The sequence below is a fragment of the Mobula birostris genome, chromosome 14 (genome assembly GCF_030028105.1).
Source record: "Mobula birostris isolate sMobBir1 chromosome 14, sMobBir1.hap1, whole genome shotgun sequence".
Classification (NCBI taxonomy): Eukaryota; Metazoa; Chordata; class Chondrichthyes; order Myliobatiformes; family Myliobatidae; genus Mobula; species Mobula birostris.
In genome coordinates, this window is record NC_092383.1 from 957,697 (window position 1) to 974,203 (window position 16,507).

At 45.9% G+C, this 16,507-nt stretch overlaps 2 protein-coding genes across 11 annotated transcripts in view; one reads left to right on the plus strand and one right to left on the minus strand.

Moving 5' to 3' along the window:
• Positions 1–5,563, minus strand: part of gabpb1 (GA binding protein transcription factor subunit beta 1) — an 81,587-nt gene extending 76,024 nt beyond the window's left edge. For 4 of the 6 annotated variants that reach the window (XM_072277911.1, XM_072277910.1, XM_072277913.1 and 1 more), the window contains exon 1: positions 5,403–5,563. The gene's annotated coding sequence lies outside the window, so the exon portion shown is untranslated. The remainder of the gene's footprint in view (positions 1–5,402) is intronic. The other 2 variants (XM_072277908.1, XM_072277912.1) reach the window with 1 other exon arrangement.
• A 75-nt stretch (positions 5,564–5,638) lies between these two features.
• The window catches only part of usp8 (ubiquitin specific peptidase 8), a 66,024-nt gene continuing 55,155 nt past the window's right edge, over positions 5,639–16,507 (plus strand). Inside the window, exons 1-2 of one of the 5 annotated variants that reach the window (XM_072277905.1) lie at positions 5,639–5,797; positions 13,835–14,030. In XM_072277905.1, coding sequence (XP_072134006.1) covers positions 13,927–14,030 — 104 coding nt within the window. In that variant the 5' untranslated portion in view covers positions 5,639–5,797; positions 13,835–13,926. Of the gene's footprint in view, positions 5,798–12,562; positions 12,993–13,834; positions 14,031–15,339; positions 15,594–16,507 lie in introns of those variants that run through there. The other 4 variants (XM_072277902.1, XM_072277904.1, XM_072277903.1 and 1 more) reach the window with 4 other exon arrangements.

The window sequence follows — 16,507 nt, forward strand, 5'->3', positions numbered from 1 at the left end:
AGAATAGAGGGGCATCTATTTAAAAGAGATGTGGAGAAATTCCTTTAGCCAGAGGGTGGTGAATTTGTGGAATTTGTCACCACACATAGCTGTGGAGATTTAAGGCGGAAATTGATAGGCTCTTGATTGGCCATGGCATCAAAGGCTAGGGGGAGAAGGCCTGGGAGTGGGACTGAGAAAGGAAAAAAGGATCGGCCATGATCAATTTCTTTTTTTACACACAGTTTAAGTTTTTTAAGGGCAAGTTTTTTTTTACGCAGAGAGTGGTGAGTGCGTGGAATGGGCTGCCGGCAATGGTGGTGGAGGCAGATACGATAGGGGCTTTTAAGAGACTTTTGGATACGTACATGGAGCTTAGAAAAATAGAGGGCTATGGGTAACCCTAGTAATTTCTAAGGTAGGGACATGTTCAGCACAACTTTGTGGGCTGAAAGGCCTATATTGTGCTGTAGGTTTTCTATGTTTCTATGTTTCAAATGGCAGAGCATACTCAATGGGCCAAATGGCCTAATTCTGCTCCTATGACTTGTGGTGTTTTATCAAGTCATTCCTCAATCCTGAAGTTCATGGGAAGAAAATTCTCCTCAACACAATCTCTCCTTGTAACTCAGACCCAGGTCCAGACAACATTCTGGTAAAACGTTTCTGCACCCTTTTCAGTTTCATAACATCGTTGTTATAATGGTGACCAAAGCTATACACAATAAAGTTGTGGCCTCACTATAACTTCCCAACTCCAGTACCCAGTATCCTGATTGATAAAGCCAGCATGCCATAAGATCATAAGGCATAAGAGCAGAATTAGGCCATTCAGTCCAACAAGTCTGCTATCTCTTCTTTCAGTTAGTCCTGACAAAGGGTCTCGGCCTGAAACGTTGACTGTACCTCTTCCTATAGATGCTGCCTGGCCTGCTGCGTTCACCAGCAATTTTTATGTGTGTTGCACCATTCCATCATGGCTGATCCCAGATCCCACTCAACCCCATACACCTTGCCTTCTTGCCATATCCTTTGATCCTCTGATCAGAAAACTATCAACTTCAGTCTTAAGTATACCCACGGACTTGGCCCCCCACAGCTGTCTGTGGCAGAACATTCCAAAGATTCAGTACTCTCTGGCTAAAAAAATTCATCCTTACCACTGTTCTAAAGAGTCACCCCTCAACTTTGAGGCCGTGCCCTCTAGTTCTGGACATCCCCACAACAGGAAACATCCTTCCCACGTCCACCTTATCTCGTCCTTTCAACATTCTGTAGGTTTCAATAACATTCCCCCCCCCCATGTTCTTCTAAATTTCAGTGAGTACAGGTCCAAAACTGCCAATCGCTCCTCGTGTTAACTCCTTCATTCCTGGAATCATTCTCATGAACCTCCTCTGGACTCTCTCCAATGACAACACATCCTTTCTGATATACGGGGCCCAAAACTTTTGACAATACTCCAAGTGTGGCCAGACTAATGAATTATAAAGCCTCAGATTTATCCCCTTGCTTTTATATTCTAGTCCCCTTGAAATAAATGCCAACATTGCATTTGCCTTCTTTACCACAGACTCAACCTGTAAATTAACATTCTGGGACTCTTGCATGAGGACTCCTAAGTCCCTTTGCACCTCTGATATTTGAATTTTTTCCCCGTTCAGATAACCTGCACTTCTGTTGCTTTTACCAAAATGTATTGTCATACATTTCCCAACAATGTATTCCATCTGCCACTTTTTTGGCCATTCTTCCAATTTTTCCAAGTCCTCCTGCAATCGCACAGCCTTCTCTGCACTACCTACCCCTCCACCCCTCTCTGTATCATCCACACACTTTGGCACAAAGCCATCAATTCCATTATCTAAATCAGTGACAAACAATGTGAAAAGTAGCAGTCCCAATACTGACCCCTGAGGAACACCAATAGTCCCCACTCCCTCGCCTTCTCCCCATTCCTGTAATGCCATAGGATTTTATCTTGGTCAGCAGTCTCATGTGCGGCACCTTATCAAATGCCTTCTGAAAATCCAAGCATACAACATCTACTGCCTCTCCTTTGTCCACCCTGCTCATTACTTCCTCAAAGAACTCCAAAAGATTTGTCAGGCAAGATTTCCTTTCATAAAAAACATACTGACTTTGACTTATATTATCATTAGTCTACAAATACCATGAATCCTCATCCTTAACAATGGACTCCAAAACTTTTCCAACCACTGAGTTTAGGCTAACTGGATGATAATTTCCTTTCTTTTGCCTTTCTCCCTTCTTAAAGAGCGGAGTGACATTTGCAATCTTCCAGTCCTGAACCTTGTCAGAATCAAGTGAATCTTGAAAGATTATAACCAATGCATCTGCTATCTCTTCAGCAACCCCTTTCAGAACTCTGGGATGTAATCCAGTTCCTCATCGTCCACCCCCACTTCCAGCAGTATTGAGCAGAGTACAGGTTGTCCCAGGGGCTGAAACACAGAACAGTACTAGGCAGGATGAGGCCCTCCAGCCCATGATGTCTGTGTCAAACATAACGCCAAATGAAACTAATCCTATCAATAGACAACAGACAATAGGTGCAGGAGTAGGCCATTTGGCCCTTCGAGCCAGCACTGCCATTCACTGTGATCATGGCTGATCATCCAGAATCAGTATCCAGTTCCTGCCTTATCCCCATAACCTTTGATTCCACTATCTTTAAGAGCTCTATCCACCTTTTTTTTGAGAGCATCCAGAGACTTGGTTTCCACAGCCTTCTGGGGCAGAGCATTCCTATCTACCTGCACACGTTCCATGGTTCCAATGTTCCAATGATATATTTCAGTGGATTGAGTGGTGTCAACAACAACTTTGCACTCAATGTCAGTGAGACTAAGGAATTGATCGTGGACTTCAGGAAGAGGAAGTGAAAGAAAAACACATCCGTTCTCACTGAGGGATCAGAAGTGGAAAGAATGAGCAGTTTCAAGTTCCTGGGTGTCAACATCTCCGATGAAGATCTATCCTGGACCCAACATAGTGATGCAATTACAGAGGTGGCATGACAGCAGCTATACTTCATTTGGAATTTGAGGAGTGTGGTACATCCCCAAAGACACTCACAAATTTCTAGATGTACCATGGAAAGCTGGTTGGTATGGAGCGGGAGGGGCCACTACACAGGATCGGAAAAAGCTGCAGAAAATTGTGAACTTAGCCAGCCCCATCATTGATGCTAGATTCCCCAGCATCGAGAATATCATCAAAATGCAATGCCTCACAAACACACCATCCATCATGAAGGACCACCAGTACCCAGGACATGCCCTTTTCTCATTTCTACCATCAGGGAGGAGGTACAAGAGCCTGAAGAGACACACTCAACGTTTCAGGGACAACTTCTTCCTCTCTGCTGTCAGATTTCTGAACGGACAATGAATCCACGAACACCACAAAAAAAACCTCAATATTTTCCTGCCTTTTTGCACTACTTATTTAATTTTCTTTTTTTATATATATATATATATATATATATACACACACACACACACATACATGTATTCCTTATTGTTTATTTTACTGAGATACGGTGGAGGATAGAAACTTCTGGCCCTTCAAGTTGTGTCACCCAGCAATCCCCAACTAACCTACCAACTGGTACCTCTTTGGACTGTGGGAGGAAACTGAAGCACCCAGAGGAAACCCACATGGTCATGCAGAGAATGTACAAACTCCTTACAGACAGCAGAAAATTAAAAATCTAAATCATAGTTTTAAATTATGTATTGCAAAGTACTGCTGCCACAAAACAAATTTTATGACATATGCCAGTGTTATTAAACCTGATTTTGATGTTCATGTGCCCGTCAACATGCCTCGATCCTGTCTGCTTCCATCTCCACTTCTGTCATTCCTGGCACCTATCACACTGTAAAAACAACTTACCCCTCACATTTCCCCCCTCACCTCAAAGCTATGACCTCTAGCACTTGACAATTCCACTGGGGATAGAAAACTTTATCTACCCCTCTCATAATTTTATAAACACATTTCCCTACAGCATCCAACACTTCAGAGAAAATAATCCAAGTTTGTCCAATTTCTCCATATAGCTGATACCCTCTAAACCAGGCAGCATCCTCTTTAAAGCTTCCACATCTTCCTGTAGTGTGGCGACCAGAATTATACATAACGCAGCCTAACCAAAGTATTATACAGCTGCAACTTGACTTCCTGAATCTTTATACCCAGTGCCACAACTGATGAAAGACAAGGATGCCATATGCCTCACCCCAGCCTGCCCAACACCAGCCCTCAGAGGTGGCTACCTCACACCAAACTAGTGGCAATTCTTTATCGGGTAACCATCAATGGAGGGCAGGGGTCACACAACATTCCTGGCACAACCTGCAAGAGTTTGGACAGAAGAGCCGTAATCAAACATGAACACCGTAATGCATCAATGCACCCCAAAGATATCTGCGTGGAGTCCAACGTTTGTTTGTTCCCCTAAATTATTCAGTATTCTCCCATTAATGTTCTCCCCTATCTTGTTATCTTACATATCTCCGAATCCCAACCGATGCAGAACTAACTTTCTCCGCCAATTTCTCACCATTTAGAACACCATCGATAATAACGTTCATCGCCAGAAACAGCAGAGCCCGTACGTACTGTGTCTTGCCCTGGCTACTACAGTCGGCCGTCCTTTGTTTCCTACTACCGGATTGATTTTACATTCAATTAGCCGCTCAGATTCCGGTTCTGGGACCCGGCTAGCACAACGTTTTATATCCAAAGCTTCACTCCATTCATATGGTACATATGCAACGCCATTCCCTGCGCATGTTGCCGATTCTATCACACTCACAGCGTTTGGCTCTGTCAGTCTTTAGGCTATATAGTAACTCTGCGGGTGTAGGGATGGATCTTTTGGAATCCTCCTGCTATTGAACTGACCAAGCAAAAGCACCACCCCCCGACCGTGCCTGGAGAAGGGGCTATCAGCCCCACAGCTTCCGCGCGGTCCCCCTCCGTCCGCCGCACCCTCTCAGCCCTCCGATCCCCCAGGCCCAGCACCCCCCCCCCCGCCCCAGACCCCACTCCCTTCCCGCCCCGGCAGGTCCGCTTCATGAGTCTAGACACGGCCCTCGCTCCGGGACGGAGAATCCACCGACAGCCCGGGCCTCAGGCCCGGACAGGGGGCCCAGCGGGCCGGGCCGTGTGCGGTCGGTTGCCGCGGCACTTGGGTCGGGACGACAGGAAGCGGGCGACGGCCCGGGGCCCAGCGCCTTTCCGGGGGAAGTCGATTATTGTTTAAGGCGCAGAGAAAGGGATCAACTTCCACATCCGGTCGGCCATCGCCTCGGCGTGACCTGGAAAAGCTTCAGGCCGCCCGCGCGGGGAGCGGGAGTTCGCGCCTAACCCCCGCCACCACTCACACCTACCTCGGCCGCCGGCTGGGGTTCGAGCTGTAGATCGCTGCGGCGGGGACCGGGAGGCGGGACGGGGGACGGAGCGAGACAGACGGGCTGGCGGGCGCCGCGTGCCGCAGGCCCCGCGCTGCCACCGAGCGCAAGGCGGACCGCGGAGGGCGAAGGGGGCGCACGTGACCCGGGCCGCGCACCCCAGCTGGCGCCGCCATCTTGGTATAGGAGTTAATGGTGCGGCATTAACAGGCTGAGGCGTTTCGGAGAGGGCGGGGAGTGAGGTGAACTACAGGGAAGGGAGAGCCACAGCGTATCCGTCGGCGACCGACGGCTCGGAATTTATTAAATACCTGAGCTGAACCCGAGAACAAGTAGGCCACAGGTTCCAGCTTGTCGCCGATTGAAGCCCCGCAGTGAGTAAGGAGGGGAGCGGGGGTTGAGAGGCTGAGTATGGGGAGAATGCTGCAAACTTGGGGAGAGGGACTGTACGGCTAATGAGCCGGGGCAGGGAGTTTGGTGTTGGGGTTTGAGTCCCCCTTTGGCCATTGGTTTAGGGTGGGTTTTGGGACACTCTGGGCAACAGGAAATTAGGAGAAGTAATATATCATTTGATGGCTCAAGCACACTACCTTTCAATTCCATGAGTTTGTATCTCAAATACCAACCTCCCACCGCACATTCAGCATCATGGTAATTACATCCTTTTGTGGTCAAATACTTCACTGGGTCACCAAAGTGTGAGAGAACAAAATTTTCCATATACCAAATCTAAATGCTAATCTTAAGAAATTGAACTTCGGTTTTAGACTGCCTCCCATCCTGGGTAACATTCTTCAAGGGTTCAAAGGTCCAATTTAATGTCAGAGAAATGTATACAATATACATCCTGAAATGCTTTTTCTTCACATAACATCCATGAAAACAGAAAAGTCCCCCAAAGAATGACATGGGAACCCCAAAGTCCCCCCCCCAGCTCCCCTCCCTCCCTTCCTCCTAGGTTAGCAGTTAGCTCGACACTTTACATCATAGGTTGAATCCTGCCACGGTAAGATATTTGTATGTGCTCCCCTGACCACGTGGGTTTCCTCCAGGTACAGTACTCCACATTCTCCTCTCTGTAATTTCTTACTTTTAAACTTTTTAACTTAGTTATTTGTTGTATTTTTTTACACACGGTAACATGTTGAAGCTGCACCCTCTGTAACATGCTGGTGGAGAGAGTTTTACTTTTTTTTTTAGCGCTGGAATTAGTTACATTCGGTTTTAACCAATTTCCCCCTGGGATCAATAAAGTATGACTATGACTATTCTTCCACATTCCAAAGATTTATGGGTTAGTAGGTTAATTGATTACAGGGTGGGTTACTGTGCTGTATCTCTAAATAAATACTGACCATTTCAGTTGTATTTTGTTTTAAATTTTAGAGGGAAACAGACTCAGATTTGTTATCACTAACATATGACATGAAATGTGATGTTTTGCAGCAGCAGTACAATGGAAGGACATAAAAATCTGTAAATTACAGAAATAAGTGCAGTAAAGGAATAATGAGATAGTGTTCATGGTCCATCTGGCCAGGGGGAAGAAGTTGTTTCTGAATCGTTGAGTGTGGGTCTTCAGGCTTTTTATAACCACTTCCCCGATGGTAATGAGAAGAGGGCATCCACAGATGGTGAGGGTCCTTCACAATGGATGCCTCGCATCAGTGCATTATCAGTTCCTTCATCTTGCTGATGCTGCATGCGGGGTTGTTATTGCAAAGCCACTCAGCCAGCTGATCTATCTCACTCCTAGAAGCCTCCTTGTCAATATCTGAGTTTCTGCAAACGGCAGTGCTGTCATCTGCAAATTTATAGATGTTTGAGTTTGCTTAGCCAAATAGTCATGAGTGTAGAGGGAGTGAACAGGGGGCTAAGCACACATTCTCGAGGTGTCTCTGTTGATCAGTGCATAGGACATGTTATTATTGATCTGCACTGACTGTGGCCAGATAAGGAAGTCAAGGATCCAGTTACAGAGAGAAGTACAGAGGCCCAGGTTTTGATAGTACTGATCCGTACTGACTGTGGCCAGATAGGGAAGTCGAGGGTCCAGTTACAGAGAGAAGTACAGAGGCCCAGGTTTTGAAGCTTGGTTATTAATACTGAGTGAATAATGGCATTGAATATCAAGTTGTAATCAATAAACAGCCTGAAGTATGTCTTGCGGATCACTTGGTGTAGCAAATGAGAGCGGAGAGCCAGTGAGATTGTGTCTGCTGTAGACCTGTTGTGACAGGAAGCTCACGTCCTTGCTGGGGCAGGAGTTAACTGTATTCATAACCAACCTCTCGAAGGACTTAATTATGGTAGGTGAGAGTGCTTCCGGGCAATGGCCACTGAGGCCACTCACTCTGCTCTTCTTGACCCCACATGGTTGCTGCCCTTTTGAAGTCTAGGTTGAGATTGTTCAATCTCTTTTCACACAATTCCACCAGCCAAGGGAGCTGTCATACTAAAAGATAGGAGTAGGAGTCGGCCACCCCTTTTAGTTTTGTTACAGAGATCAAAACTGCGTATGGATTCACTATGACTGTATAATTGCCCCTGGAGTTAAATCCTCTTTCAATGAAGACCATCAAGCTAATAGCCCTCTAAACTGGTTGTTGCAACTGCACGCTTGCTTTCAGTGGCTTTGTTGTACAAGGACAGCAGACCCTAATGGTTATAGACTGAAGTTTATAACCATTAAACCATTTAATTAATGTTTTCCCTTTTGAGCTTTTTCTGCTGTTGGGTTCACATATGTCAGGGGTAAGTTTTTTACGCAGAGAGTGGTGAGCATATGGAATGGGCTGCCGGCGGTGGTGGAGGTGGAAACGATAGGGTTGGGAAATGAATATTCAAGGTATACGTCCTATCGAAAGGACAGACAGGTAGGCAGAGGGGGTGGAGTGGCTCTGTTGGTGAGGAATGAAATTCAGTCCCTTGTGAGGAGTGACATAGAATCAGGAGATGTAGAGTCAGTATGGATAGAACTGAGAAATTGTAAGGGCAAAAAGACTCTAATGGGAGTTATCTACAGGTCCCCAAACAGTAGCCTGGATATAGGGTGCAAGTTGAATCAAGAGTTAAAATTGGCATGACGCAAAGGTAATGCTACAGTTGTTATAGGGGATTTCAACATGCAGGTAGACTGGGAAAACCAGGTTGGTACTGGACCCCAAGAAAGGGAGTTTGTGGAGTGCCTCCGAGATGGATTCTTAGAGCAGCTTGTACTAAAGCCAACCAGGGAGAAGGCAATTCTGGATTTAGTGTTCTGTAATGAACCGGATTTGATAAGGGAACTCGAGATAAAGGAGCCTTTAGGAGGTAGTGGCCATAATATGACTAGTTTTAATCTACAATTTGAGAGGGAGAAGAGAAAATCGGAAATGTCAGTATTACAGTTGAACAAAGGAGACTATGGACCCATGAGGGAGGAGCTGTCCAAAGTTGACTGGAAAGATACCCTAGCAGGGATGACAGTGGAACAACAATGGCAGGTATTTCTGGGAATAATACAGAAGGTGCAGGATCAGGTCATTCCAAAGAGGAAGAAAGATTCTAAGGGGAGTAAGGGGCAACCGTGGCTGACAAGGGAAGTCAAGGACAGTATAAAAATAAAAGAGAAGTATAACATAGCAAAGATGAGTGGGAAACCAGAGGATTGGGAAACTTTTAAAGAGCAACAGAAGGTAACTAAAAAGGCAATACGGGGAGAAAAGATGAGGTACAAAGGTAAGCTAGCCAAGAATATAAAGGAGGATAGTAAAAGCTTCTTTAGGTATGTGAAGAGGAAAAAATTAGTTAAGACCAAAGTTGGGCCCTTGAAGACAGAAACGGGTGAATTTATTATGGGGAACAAAGAAATAGCAGACGAGTTGAACAGGTACTTTGGATCTGTCTTCACTAGTGAAGACACAAACAATCTCCCAGATGTAATAGTGGCCAGAGGACCTAGGGTAACGGAGGAACTGAAGGAGATTCACATTAGGCAGAAAATGGTGTTGGATAGACTGATGGGATTGAAGGCTGATAAATCCCCAGGGCCTGATGGTCTGCACCCCAGGGTAATTAAGGAGGTGGCTCTAGAAATCATGGACGCATTGGTAATTATTTTCCAATGTTCTGTAGATTCAGGATCAGTTCCAGTGGATTGGAGGGTAGCTAATGTTATCCCACTTTTTAAGAAAGGAGGGAGAGAGAAAACAGGGAATTATAGACCAGTTAGCCTGACAGTGGTGGGGAAGATGCTGGAGTCAATTATAAAGGATGAAATAGCAGCACATTTGGATAGCAGTAACAGGATCGGAACAAGTCAGTGTTGATTTACGAAGGGGAAATTATGCTTGACTAATCTGCTGGAATTTTTTGAGGATGTAACTATGAAAATGGACAAGGGAGGGCCAGTGGATGTAGTGTACCTGGACTTTCAGAAAGCAGCAGGCCAGGCAGTATCTGTAGGAAGAGGTACAGTCGACGTTTCGGGCCTAGACCCTTCGTCAGGACTAACTGAAAGAAGAGATAGTAAGAGAAATGAGAGGGGGAGAGGGAGATCCAAAATGATAGGAGAAGACAGGAAGGGGAGGGATGGAGCTAAGAGCTGGAAAGTTGATTGGCAAAAGGGATATGAGAGGATCATGGGACGGGAGGCCTATATAACGGATGGGGTATGAAGGGGAGGTGGGACATTGACTTCTGTAACTTTCGTTAATGCCCCACCTCCCCTTCATACCCCATCTGTTATTCTTTCTCCCACATCTTTATTCCTTCTGCCAAAGTGCACGACCACACACTTCCGTACATTATATATCATCTGCCACTTCTTCACCCATTCACCTTGTCTGTCTTAAGTGCTCTTGCAGTCACCCTACTTCCTCAACACGGTCTGTCTTTCCACCTATCGTCTGCAAACTTGGCCACAAAGCGATCAATCCTTTTATCCAAATCATTGACATGAAACATTGGGGGGGGAAAGCAGTCCCAAGCACCCCTGCAGTACCCCACCAGTCACCAGCAGCCAACCAGATAAGGCCCTCTTTATTCCAACTCTTTGCTTTCCACCAGTTAGTCAATCTTCTATCCATTCTAGTACCTTTCCCATAATACTATATTTTGTTAGGCAGTCTCATTTGTGGCACCTTGTCAGAGGCCTTCTGAAAATCCAAATAAACAACATCCACTGACTCATGTTTGTCTATTCTGCCTGTTATTTCCTCAAAGAATTCCTGCTCTACTTTTTCAATCTCCCTCCCATATGATGATTCATCACCACCTATAATTCAGCCTACGACAACGGCATCATCAACAAACTTGAAAATGGCATTGGAACTGTGCTTGGTCACACAGTCATAAGTGTAAAACGAATAGAGCAGGGGACTAAGCACACAGCCTTGTGGTGAGCCTGTGTTGATGAAGATTGTGTGGGAGGTGTTGTTGCCAATCTGAACTGACTGGGGTCTGCAAGTGAGGAAATTGAGGATCCAATTGCACAAGGAGGTTGTGAGGCCGAGGTCTTGAAGCCTATTGATTAGAGTTTTGAGGGGATGATGGCATTGAATGCTGAGTTGCAGTCGATAAAGTACATCTTGATGTATGCATCTTTGCTGTCCAGATGCCCTAAGGTTGAGTGAAGAACCAATGAAATTGCAACTGCTTTAGGCCTGTTGCACTGACAGGCAAATTGGAACAGATCCTAGTCACTTCTCGGGAGGAGTTGATATGTTTCATCATCAACCTCTCAAACACTTCATCACTGTGGATGTAAGTGCTAATGGACATAGTCATTGCGGTGGGTTACCATGTTCTTCTTGGAAATCAGTGTAATTGAAGCCTGGTTGAAACAGCTGGGTACCTCAGACTGCCAAGTGAGAGGTTAAAGATCTCAGTAAACATTCCTGTCAATTGATCAGCACAGGTCTTCAGTACTTGGCCAAGTACCCCCACCTGGTCCAGTTGCTTTTCATGGATTTACCTGAATGAAGGCTGCTCACACGTCGGCTTCAGACTGAAATCACAGGATCATCATGGGAGTTTGTGATTGTTCTTCCATGTTTTTACAGTCTAAGTGAGCATAGGAGGTATTGAGCACATCTGGAAGCAAAGCCCTGTTGTCATCAATGTTGCATGATTTTACTTTATAAGAGATGATAGCATTCAAACCCAGCCACAGCTGTTGAGCATCTTTGTTGATTCAAGTTTAGTCTGGATTTGCCACTTCGCATGTGAGATGGCTTTCTGGAGGTTATACCTTGATCTCTTATAGCTTCCTTGGTCACCTGACTTAAATGCCTCTGATCTGACCCTCAGCAGATTGAAGATCTCATGGTTCAACCAGGGCTTCTGGTTGGGGAAGACTGAATGACTTTGTGAGGATATACTCATCTACAACTGTATTTATAAAGTCTGACAATTATGTATTCATTCAGATCCACAGATGAGTCCTTGAACACAGCCCAGTCCACTGACTGGAAGGAATCTGGTAGCCACTCCTCTGCCTCCCACAACCACCTCTTTGTTGTCATAGTCTCTTCAGCCTTACTCTTTAGCCACTGCCTGTATGCAGGTATGGGAAGGACAACCAAGTGATCAGATTTACTGAAACGCGGTCTGGGCATGGAATGGTACGCATTTCTTATCAAATATATTGGGGTCTCTGGTGCTGCAGGTTATGTGCTGATGGTCATCGGGTAGGAATTTCTTCAAATAAGCCTGGATGAAGTCCCCAGCTCTGATTTGAAAAGTGTGGATGATGGACTGTTATTATTTGGAGACAGTATCGTGCAATACCTCAAGCACTCCTACTTCTCACTTTAAACCTATGTTCAAAGGTTCTTATCTTTGAACCCTCCCCGTTGGAAAAAGATTTATATTATTTGTACAATAAATTCTGCAGATGCTGGAAATCCAAAGCAGCACACGTACAATGCTGAAGAAACTCAGCTGGGTAGGTAGCGTCCATACAAATAAACCAACAGTCGAAGACGTTTCGTACCGAAAACTTTCCTAAGGAATGGAAAAGGGGGGAGACGCCAGAATGTTTATATTATTGCTCAGACTCCTACGTCGCAGTGATAAGAAGCGCACCCGGTGCAATGTCTCCTGAGGAGGGTAATAGCCATATTGTTGACTGGCGACTGACCGGATGTTCCTGCCGGAAGGGGGGCCGCGCAGGCGCACTGGGGGAATTCTGCGGCCGCGGAACCAGAGTGAGCGGAGCGGAAGCGCCAGAGTGCGGGGGCCGGACAGTGCAGCCCCACCGTGCCGGTACCTGAGTGTCTGTGGGCAGTGGCAGCGACAGCGGCCGGCCCTCAGCCTCGGTACTGTGTCTGTCCACTGGGCTTGGGTTCCGAGAGGTTCGTACCTGGATTCCGGGCGCGGGGCCTTGTGTCCGGGCCGTCTCTGCTCCCCGTACCCTGATTCTGCGACTTCTTCCCCCTCGACCTGCCCTCCCCATCCCCCAGATTTTGATGCCTAACTCCCCTCAGAAATCTGGCATTGGGCAGCTGCTGAACACAGGCCCAAGGCCTGCCTTACTGCTCATTGGCAGCAGAAGTGCGGAGTCTGCCCCAGCGGAGCTTTCACAAGGTTGGATATGTCAGATAGGTTTAAATAAAAGTTCTGGTTTCCTCCTGTTACCATAATAAGTTTGATGCCAGTGTATGAGACTGTACAATCTGTTCTGTACCTGGAATAAGTAAGTAAAGAACATGGGATTGGAAGGATTAAATTGAGGGAATGCTTAAACCAAAGTCATGGGTTCCGTGTTTCCTACAAAAACAGGTTGTCTGATATTGGACAAGTTTGTGGAAAAAGTCATGATCAGTTAATTGTTTACTGTTTGCTCGCCTTTAAATGACTGCAAGTACTATCAAATCATTTGAGGCATGCTACCCTGCTTCTTGGTTATGCTCTTTTCCCCCTACCTCAGGGGTTCCCAAGCTTTTCTATGCCATAGACCCCTACCCATAATCGAGGGGTCTGTGGACTCCAGGTTGGGAACCCCTGTCCTACCTGCACATTGATGAGTGTATTTTCAATAACCATGGCAGGGTTGTAATATCAGGATAATTGTCCTCTCTTAACCCAGGACACTGCACCTTTCAAATAATAGATGAAAAGATTGATTCTTTGTGGGAGATATTAAAGTTTTCAGTCCCCAACGGGGGAAATACTTTACAAGTAAGAATGAAACTGGAACTGTTATGCTGGTTTGTTCCAATCTGAATGACGTTGCACACATCTGCTTTTTGGCCAAATTTTACTTGTGGTTTAACGCAGTCCTGGAAATGTGGCTTTTGCTCATTGTGTGAGATATTTAAATATTTTAACATGCATTAAAAAAATTATTTGACGTTGATTGCCTGTTTGAATTGTCAAAGGCATCAGCTCTTAAACTTCTAAAATATTTTCTTTCTGATTTTCTGCAGACAAAGAATGTACATAATCCAGCTGCTTTTGAAAGTAAATATTGAAAGAATCATTTCTGCTCCAAACAGCTGAGAATCAGAGGCTTTTCAAAATGCCTGCAGTTTCAAGTGATGTGAAGAAACTGTATCTGTCTACGTGTTTGGCTGATCTCAATAAGAAAGCAGAAGTGAAACTGGAAAGGAAAAGCACTAAAAAGTAAGCGCGCTTCAGCATTGCTGCTGTGAGGTAGAGGAAAACTAACTGAAGCTTCAACATCAACTTGATTTGTTAGGTGGCTATGTACATAACTGGGAGCATTAGGATCGGGTTCCTACTGCTTTCAAAATGTGGTGGAGGCTGAATGAATGGGTTGCTTCAGTAATTGTCCCACAGGCTATACTTTAATTGAACCTCAAATTTTATGTGAGTAATTTTACTGATTTTCTGTAATGAATTGGGCAGTATTTTACTGAAGAATTGTCTCAGTCTGAAACGCCGACTGTTTATTCATTGTATAAGGAGGTGTACTCAGGATGTTAATAAGGCTCTGCAAGAATGCTTTGAGAGGTTAGACGGACTGGGATGTGTTAATATGAGCCACACAGGGAGGACATTAACAAAATGACTGATTGTATCCCAGATTGTATCAAACTCTGTGAGAACACCATCTTACCAACCAGGACTGTATGCTGCTTCCCCAGCAACAAGCCCTGGATCACCAGTGACTATTGAATATGAAAAACCAGGTCTGGAGATAGACAAGTTCTGAGGCGAGTACAGAGTGAACTGTGGGTAAAGCTGAAGGAGTGCAAAGAATCCTACAAGAGGAAGCTGGAGTACAGGCTCCGGCAGAATAGCATAAGGGATGTATGGCTGGGCATGAAACAGATCACTGGCTTCAGGTTTATGGAAAAGAAGATCAGGGTGGCCTGGATACTGGAGTGCAGTGTTATGTGTTTCACTGGAACACATGGACGGCTTCCAGACCGTTCCGGCTGACCGGAAGTGCACTGAGAGCAGTAAGCGTAAAGGATACTACGATCGAGGAACGTGTTTGTAGACCAGATATTGAACTTTTTACTGTTGGACTTCGGCCACATTCCACCGAGATGCAACACTGGGTGGCACGGGAGGTCGCTCCTGCCTGTGGCCATCGAACTTGCAGCTCCTCCCGTGGAAGGTCAGACGCCCTGAGCCAATAGACTGGTCCTGGACTTATTTTCCATCTGGCATACTTTGCATTTTGTTGTTTGATTGTATATCTATCTATAGGGCTAATGAATTGAACTTGTTTTTCGACAGGTTCAGCACGGGACCTCTTGCTCTCCCGCTCCTTACTTGCCCAAACCCCACACCCTCCCTGATCCCGAAGCTTTTTTCCCTTCACCCCTCCCTCCCCTCTGAGTGCTTGTGTTCCAAATTCCCCCCAACTTTGGAGTCTCCTGCCTCCATGGGGATGACCACCCTCCCCCGCCTGACTGACTGCAGGTCAGTTTAAAAGACAGCTGGAGAGACTACATCAAGGCAAGGCTGTTGGACCGGATAAATACCAGATCAGCCCCACGGTACTGAAGGCCTGTGTGAGGCAGCTGTCTAGTATTTTGCAGCACCTTTACAATCTCAGTCTGAGTCAGGAAAAGATACCAGTGCTATGTAAGACTTCCTACTTGGCTCCTGTATCCAAGAACATCTGAACTTAATGACTACAGACCAGTTGCCCTCGCATCTCATGTGATGAAAGTGCTGGAGGGGCTGGTCCTGACTCGCCTTGGACCGCAGGTGAGATCTTCTTTGGACCCTCTACAGTTTGCCTGTGGGAGTGGATGATGGCATCATCTACCTGTTGCAAAGAGCTCACTTGCTCCTGGATGATGCTGGTGGCATTGTGAAAATCACATTTTTTGATTTCTCCAGCCACTGTTCCTGAGCGAGAAGCTGCAGAGGATAGGCATAGACAAATCCACTATCTCCTGGATTACTGACTACCTGACAGTCTGTACGGCAGGTTAGTTCTCTGTCTGTGATGGTAGTGAGTAGCACTGCGGCTCCACAAGGGACTGTCCTGTCCTGATCTGAGCTTGGCACTTGCAGAAGTTCTCTAATGACTGCGGTGGTTGGGTGTATCAGAGATGGGCAGGAGTCAGAGTACAGAGGACTGGTGGATGGGTTTGTGGAGTGGTTCAGGAGGAAGAGGACTATGATGAGTCTTGTAGACATTCTGGCAGAAGAAGTTGCAGAGGTGGAGGAGTACAAATACTTGGGTGTTCACCTCGATAACAGACGACTGGAAAACCAACACCAAGACTGTTTACAAGAAAGGGATGAGCAGACTCTATTTTCTAAGGAAGCTAAGGTCCTTGAATGTGTGCAGCAGGATGCTGGAGATTTTTTACCAGTCTGTTGTAGTGAGTGCAGTCGTCTTTGCAGCTTTATGTTGGGGGAGCAGCATCGGTGCTGGTGATGCAAAAAGATCAAATAAACTGATCAAAAAGGCTGGATCCGCCCCTGGACTCTTGAGTTAGTGGTGGAGAGGAGGTGACTAAACAAACAGTTATCCATTATGGACCATCTGATACATCCTCTCCACGACCTACTGAATAAGCAGCTGAGCACCATTTCCAACAGACTCATTCAGCCCCACTGTCACAAGGATCATTACAGAAAATCTTTCCTACGAAATGCAAAAAGCATGT